The sequence below is a fragment of the Phoenix dactylifera genome, chromosome 3 (genome assembly GCF_009389715.1).
Source record: "Phoenix dactylifera cultivar Barhee BC4 chromosome 3, palm_55x_up_171113_PBpolish2nd_filt_p, whole genome shotgun sequence".
NCBI lineage: Eukaryota > Viridiplantae > Streptophyta > Magnoliopsida > Arecales > Arecaceae > Phoenix > Phoenix dactylifera.
The window spans coordinates 22838902-22846429 of record NC_052394.1 but is presented as its reverse complement, the minus strand read 5'-3'; the positions used below and the strand labels follow the sequence as shown (position 1 = coordinate 22846429).

General features: G+C 39.4%; 1 protein-coding gene across 1 annotated transcript; it reads left to right on the top strand.

The window, feature by feature from the left end:
- The first annotated feature begins 5864 nt into the window (after nucleotides 1-5864).
- Nucleotides 5865-7045, top strand: LOC103716489. Its single transcript, XM_039125038.1, has one exon. It carries the CDS (start codon nucleotides 6075-6077, stop codon nucleotides 6747-6749), a length of 675 nt encoding a protein of 224 aa, XP_038980966.1. The 5' UTR covers nucleotides 5865-6074; the 3' UTR covers nucleotides 6750-7045.
- Nucleotides 7046-7528: the final 483 nt, after the last annotated feature.

Genomic DNA, 7528 nt, shown 5'->3' with positions numbered 1-7528 from the left:
CACTATTTATAAGGGTCTCTGGATAAATACACCCCTTTTTGTTCCGGGGCTAAACTACCAGAGGGAATGTAAACATAATAAACATCCGGTTCGACCGAAAAAAAGAAGAAGAAAACTATACTGGAGGGAAGTCGGGGTGTGCATATCAAAATTGCCCCGTAATCTAAGAGAGGACGCTGGATTCGTTTGACGCGCTACAGCGTGAGACGCGTGTTCTGGCGTTCGTGGGGCGGTGCGGCGCGTCGAGCGATAAGAATTTCAGTCACCGATCGGGAACGCTGATCTCTCTCTAGCTTATAATTTCGGATAGGGAAATAGGAAGATCGCGGCCGTCCGTTATCGTTCTGATGGATGCCGGGTCAAACCAAAATGCTTTCAGTCTGGGATGTCGCGGTACCCAAATTAGTTACGACATATGATGACGGTAGGGATCTTGCGACTCGGCTGTCTCTTTTGGAACAGCGGACGGCAACCTGGTGTGGCAAATTATCTGACACGTTTCCTGCGCTTACGTATGTCACGACCGGTAATGAATAACGATCGCTCCCCTCTTCCTCTCCGGCCGGGTCAGGTATAACCTCTCTCTGTGTACGAGGAGCAACTAAGGTTAGAATTTATTCTCAACTTTTCCTTTACTTCAGGTTACCTCTCATGTGACTGCAGGCTTTCTGGAGATGAAACTAACTTGTTCGAGAAAATGTCTCAAAAAAAAAAATGTTTAGTTCAACTTCGCGCATCCACTGCTTTCTCCTCCTTAGATCAACTACTCTACATCGAATGCCACGTTACTCTACATCGAATGCCACGTTTTTTTTTTTTGGAAAAAAAGAGAGAAAAGTTTAATGATGGAATCATGAACAGACGCCTGATTGTCAGAATGTTATTGTTATTAATGATAGTTCTTAAGATGGATCTTTCTCAAGTGGTTGCTACAATTGTTTTATTAATGTAGACTTGTATGGATATAAAAGGGCCGTCTTGGCAATCCGGCATCCTTCCAAACTGAGAACAAACCTAACCTTTGACCTTTTTTTTTACTTTACAATATAGCTTGTCAAGGCTCGAACCTACACCATTGCACTTATCCGCCTAAGCCTTTCACTATTGCACCAAGCTATATAAACAAAAGAATGCATATATGGAAGCAAGCATCATATATATATATATATATATGCACATGGCATTTGAATTGGTATATCTCATGTTATGCTTCTAGGTGGATTTCACATTGATTTGACTATTCTCAAGGTATAGAAAGAATGCTTTCCTATGCAAAGTTGTCTTGCTTAGGATTAGACTATGGTGCTGTCATGATGTACGTTCTTCTTATGAAAGCTTAAATAAATACGGAAAGGTATATAAATTTGTAACTTTTAAATGGTAGGAATCATGAACCTAGGTTCGAGAATTTATTCCCTTAGTTTTAACGTGCTTCCCTGACATCGGTACATGTGTTGTTTCAGAAAAATAGAATCAATTTTCAAGGTGGATGTGGTGGGAAATTTGCATGGTTCCTGTGATTAAATTAAAGACCTTGTGCTTATGAGCATAACGGTGGTTTGCTGAGAGAAAGCATTCATATTATTGGTCCATCAAAAAAGTAGGTTGGGCTATTGCCTCACTGATGAATCAATACTTGCAAGTGATTCCAGATGCCTTTAGCTCATCGCAGTTCAGAATGTCTTAGGCTGCAGAATTGATTTTCCTTTCAAGTCTTTTTTTTTTGGTTTTTTGGTTTCAGAGCAACCGACTTTGGTGTCGGCAGGGGTTGCAGGATGATACTTGCACAGTTGCAAACACTTTATTGGGGAAGGTAATAAAAATTGGATTGTTATGCATGATTGGTTGCTTTAAGATAGCTGCCGGTCTTAAAGTAAATCTGGTCATCGTAGTATGAGGAACAATAATTTCTTGCACTAGACTATATTTTTGTCCAAATTCCCCATCTAGACGAGAAATTCTTTTAAAAAAAATCCATTTGATCCTCTTCTTGAGATCACTGGCAATATTCATTTTGATTTGGGATCCAGAGGATGAAAAGAACTGAAAGGTGATTGTGGAATAAAGTGTGACTTCTTCTTTGCTGAAGGATAGCCATAGTCATGATAAGTGGCATTTTATGAAAGGAAAGTCACCTATCCTCTGGTTGTTTTTTGCTGGTGGGGGTGCCAATGGACCAGCCATGACTGCCCAGATTTTTTTTTTCAATATCAGCATTATGTCCCTTTGAAAATGGATCATTTCAATAAATTGCCCCTTTATAGTCTTCTTTTATCATTATTTGGGAGCCATCCATTTACAGTTGTTAGAATAAAGAATCTCAAAAACACTTTCTCCAAAGTGTGAATGAAGCAAAATTGTTTGGTGATGGAAAAGGAAAATACAAATTTAAACAGGTTTGGAGACTGAAGTGCTTGAAGAAGAAACTGCGGTTACTTGGTAAGCAACTACCCAGTAATGCAAGGCAAACAGTAGCTTATCATTAAAACTTTACACAAATAATAAGATTTTGAAGATGGATGGTGGTTCAGTAGGAGTTGTAGATACTGTAGTCTCTCTTGCTTTCGAGGTGTATTGAAACATACGATACAAAGTGAGTGAGGGAAGGGTATGAGTGAACTCTAAGCTTCGGTCTGAGTTGCCACTGCCTCTGTAAAAATGGAAATCCTCTTTTTTTTGGAGGTAGCAGCCAAGAAGAACCCTTCTGGTGAAGTATAAGACCAAAACAAATTCTAGTTTTTGGACTATAATGGCCATATATGCATTAGAAACAAGAAGGCAGAAAATATAGTATCTTTCCTTGAGTAATTAGGATACTTTGAAGCTATTCAGGGTAAATGTTGACTCCATTGTTACATTGTTTGCCCATCTGCATATAAGATTGGAAAGCTAATCTCTCCAAATACCATTTGCTTCATAAGAGTTACCTGGAGAGAGGTTTAGGTCCCAAAGACTGATGAATCTTTGGCCATAAATTGTCACTGAAAGAAGTAATTACTGGTAACATAAATAATAAGACCTTTTCGATGTCTTATTCTTGCAAGAAATCTAAGTTTATGAATCTGAATTTGATTTGTGCCTGGAGAAAAATGTGCCACCTCCAGTCAAAGCTTGATAAGCGTGATATAGGTTAGTTTCCTCATCATGTGGCTAGAACAAAATGAACTCTCAGGGAGCCTATAATAGGACCCTAGATTCTTCCAGTGTATGAGGTACAACAGAGTGTTGAGCCTTAGGATGAAGGAGAGCACACATACACACTTTCTTCTACAGTTTGTAAGACATTATAATTGACATTGTTGTATCATTGATTGAATATTGAATAATTCAATGAATAATTCTTATTAATTATTATTGGCAAATGAGGATTTGAAAAACCAAACCCCAACTAGTTGGATCTTTGAATGAAGCTCAACAGTTATGGCTATAGTTATGAACGACTGTGAGAAACCAACAAAGAACAACTTATGTGACAGAAATCCACCAAAGGATTGATTTTTGTTCGAAAAAAACTGTTTCATTCTGGAAGTAATTTTTTTCCTTTTAATGGGCACTGGCAATTCATTGGTGCTCTGCTAATGAACTACAACAATCATAAAAGTGCTGATCTTCGAGACTATTAAATTTCTAATTAACATAGAACTTGAAATGAATTACAGGCGGCTGTATTGTAACTTTCATCTATTTAGAATTATAGTATATGATTAATAATACATTTGTTTTTTTTGTGATCCCAAATACTCAAGAGGTGAAAGCACCATTAGTTAGAATGAAAAATATGTACTTTAGGCCTAAATATTTAGCAACCAAAAGATTTTTCTTTGTCGTGATCACAAGTGTAAAGACTGACACTGCAGCATCTTAAAGAAAGAGAGATCTCTCTTTATCTCATCCTTTCTTGGTTAGGTAATGTTCAAATCCATGACCTCACATTCTCAAGTATTATTCTATAGACTGGGAAGTTCTTCGGTTATTAGAATATTTAATTACTTAGAAGTTCTTCAGATACAGGAAGCACATTCGTCGTGATTCCTGACTTCAGGTGCATCTTTCTTCCATGTACACCATATAGGTTGGGAATTTATTGTTTTTTTTTGTGGTTTTTTACTTCTGTTAGATTTGCGTATATTTATGAGATTAACCAATTAGTTGGATTTAATTCACATTGAGAAGCATCTGTCCCTTGTTCCGAAACCAACTTACAGAACACAGTTATAGTAATAGCAAATCATGGAAATGGATTCAGAATTAGGTACCTCTCATTGTCAGTGTCCAGGCATGATTTTCCAGCAGCATCAAGATTCAAGATAGTCAATTTTATGATGTTATCAACCGTATATAAATTAATAAAGAAGTTTGTATTCTTCTATATCTCATTTCTATTCCTTGGAGACTAATAACAGCATGATTGACCGTGAGTTGGCCTGTTCCAATGGTGGCATTGGATAAGCTCTTTCATTTAATAAAAACATGCAATGTTAGTGATAACTCCATTGTCCTCATTGTCTCGTATAGAACGCACACTTGTTAGGTAATATTATTAGTTGATAATTTCTACTAAGATGTCCTTTTTATGAACTCTACAACCATCAAATCAAACATTCATTATATCAAGGAGGATAAATACAATATAGGAGGTCCAGAGCTACCAACCAAAACACCTATGTTGTTAATTCTTTAAACTGAATAAAAGGAAAATAGACAAGTTCATACATAGGTTTGCATTGATGGAGGAGATATTATGAGGGAGAGACCATATTGCTAATTCAGAATATACCTGCAGAAATTAAGGACATCCATTATTTATATTACTGTAATCAACTTGTAAGATTAATAGAGTTGTTATCATACTTAAAGTTTGTTATAGCCGTGCCTATATATGCACCCTATACATATTGTTGTAAACAAGCAATTCGTATACAAACCAGAATTACAGAAATTTCATCTTCTCATTCTTTCCTTGTTTTTTCCTTTTTCTTATCAATTCAAATATGCATTCAAATGCTAACACTATCTCTCTGTTAGCATGAAGATATATACATCAAATTAGACTATACATCAATACCTCAAACATGCATAGTTGCTGGCTGAAAGCCGATAAAATATTATACAGCAAGCTAGTATTGGTTGGTGTAGCCCCTCTGTTGCACCATCGAAGGTTTAGATCTTTTTAGGAAGCAAGTATATTGTACCTTCCACTTCAAGAAGGGACCATTTCTCACTTATACCTACTCCCATCGAACAAGGTAGTTGATCAGTCTCTGGATGACTGCTCCCTCCAATTCTAGCCTGCAAGTAAGGCATCAGGACCATCGAGGTCGAGGTTCATGTGGAGACATTTTTCTTTATTTTTCTCGTCTTTTTTTTTTTTGGTATACTTGCTTTTATCTTAAGGGCAATGAATAGGAAAGAGACATCACACGTTAGATTCATGAAGAATCAAAATTGCCTTCATATGAAGAGAAAGATCTTGTATTGCTTGACTTTAGCGAGCCTTGGCCGCAATGCTATAACTTTAGGTGTGCTTATCTTGATCAGCAGTTATGTGTTGCACATGCATTTTAGTAATGATTTATAAAGATCCATGCAGGATGTATTTAGTCTCATATCGATTATTCATTGGAAAAATTTTGGATGCTTGTACAAGACTCAGAAATCCAAAACTACATTCTGACTAACTATTGTGAGTGAGATTCTAGATTGTGACAAATATTATCAGAGCAGGCTTAGTTCATAGTCTATGTGAACTAAGCGATACTGTAGTACAGACTCATGGAAATGAATTACGAGCCGACCGTGACGTCCAGCAAGATTGTCAGAACTTAAATAGAGAAATTATATGTAGATAGCATATGAAGAACTGTGTGGGTATGTGTTAATTGGCACGGAGATTTAACCTCTCCAACATCAACTACAGGGTGGATGGTCCTTCCATTTGACTATGGTGTGATGCAGCACCAAAAAAGCAAAGCAATAAAAAAAGAAGTTGGTCCCTGACCAGCAATCTCATTATAACTTTTTAGTCCACAAACAGCACGAAGCACTCAGAACCACCAAAAGCCAAAACCAAAAGCATGGCCGAGGAGAAGAAGAAACACAAACACAAACACCAAAATCAACAACAACAGCATCAACAACAACAGGCCAACAAATCCACCTCAGTCCCTCACTTCAAGCCAAGCTCCGACGTCAAAGGCATCCGCTTCGGCGGCCAATTTGTGGTCAAGTCCTTCACCGTCCGGCGGGCCACGCCGCTCGAGCTGCTCCGCCTCCTCGACATCCCCCCTTCGTTCCTGAGCCAGTGCCAGACCCTTCCCTTCCCTTCAACCACCACTTACCTGCCCACGAACTTCACCATCTTGGCACACCACGCATGGCACACCCTCACCCTCGGCCTCGGCACCAAGAAGTCCAAGGCGGTTCTATTCATCTTCGAGTCCGAGAGCATGAAGTCGGCCATAGACCAGCTCTGGCCGCCGATGACCTCTCTGGGCGACGTCAACAAGAAGCTCATTCGGGGGCTCTCGGGATGCGAGATGGCGAGGTTTAAGTTCAGGAAAGGGTGCTTGACGTTCTACGTTTATGCCGTGCGGCGGCTGGGGGCCGCCGGCTTCTCGTGCGCTGATGATCTGAGGAGCATTTTGGAGGCGGTTGTAGCTCTCAAAGACTTTTTGGACCATACGGCGATGCTTGCCCTCCCCAGCCAGCGAAGCATCACCTTCCCACCGCCGGTCGCCATGGCGCATTGAGTTCTTTTTTCCCCTTCTCCTGGCATGGCAGGAGCAGAAATCTGATGTTGTTTTCCAGCGTTCTTCTCCTCTTTAAATTATCGACAACTAAGAAGGTAACTTAAAACATGTTGTTGAGATTTTTTTGATTTGTTCAATATACCCCCTTCTGCTCCTCCCTCCTTTTTGCAGTGCATTTGTCGAGTGTGCTTAAGTCTTTCTCCAGTACAAGCGAACAGAGTGGCGTACGTGTCGGTTTTAACAGAATTCTGTACTCTAAATTTCTGTGAAAAACATTTGAGCTTTGATCCAACAAATATTGTCTGTCTCCGTTTATTTATTTATCTGTTTATTTATGTAATGCTTCGTTCTCTGCGCTTTACCCGAGGACAGGCGTTCAGCGGGTTGGGTAGTGTTATGATTTTGATTTTCCTCAAGATAAGATGATATTGATCCTTCAATGCGTGTTGTTTACTTAAATTTGTTGGCGGTGACGGGAACTGAATTCCATGGGGGTGAAAGCGACCCGGCACAGAATCTTTGAGAAAGTGGGATGCTTTAGGTGGGGAGCAGTCATCTGGAAAGACGGGAGGAATTTTGCGGTGCTGCTTCCTTTGTTAAGAAGGGAAGGTTTCTATAAGTCCTATGAGGGGCCTAAGTGCTGGGACATCGACACTAGAATAGATTTTAGAGGATACAACATCAAGAGGGATAGGACTAGGGTGCGATCTTTGGAGACAATGAGATGGGCAAAGGGTGGTTGGGCGGATGGAGAGATGATGACTGAACTGTAAGAAAAG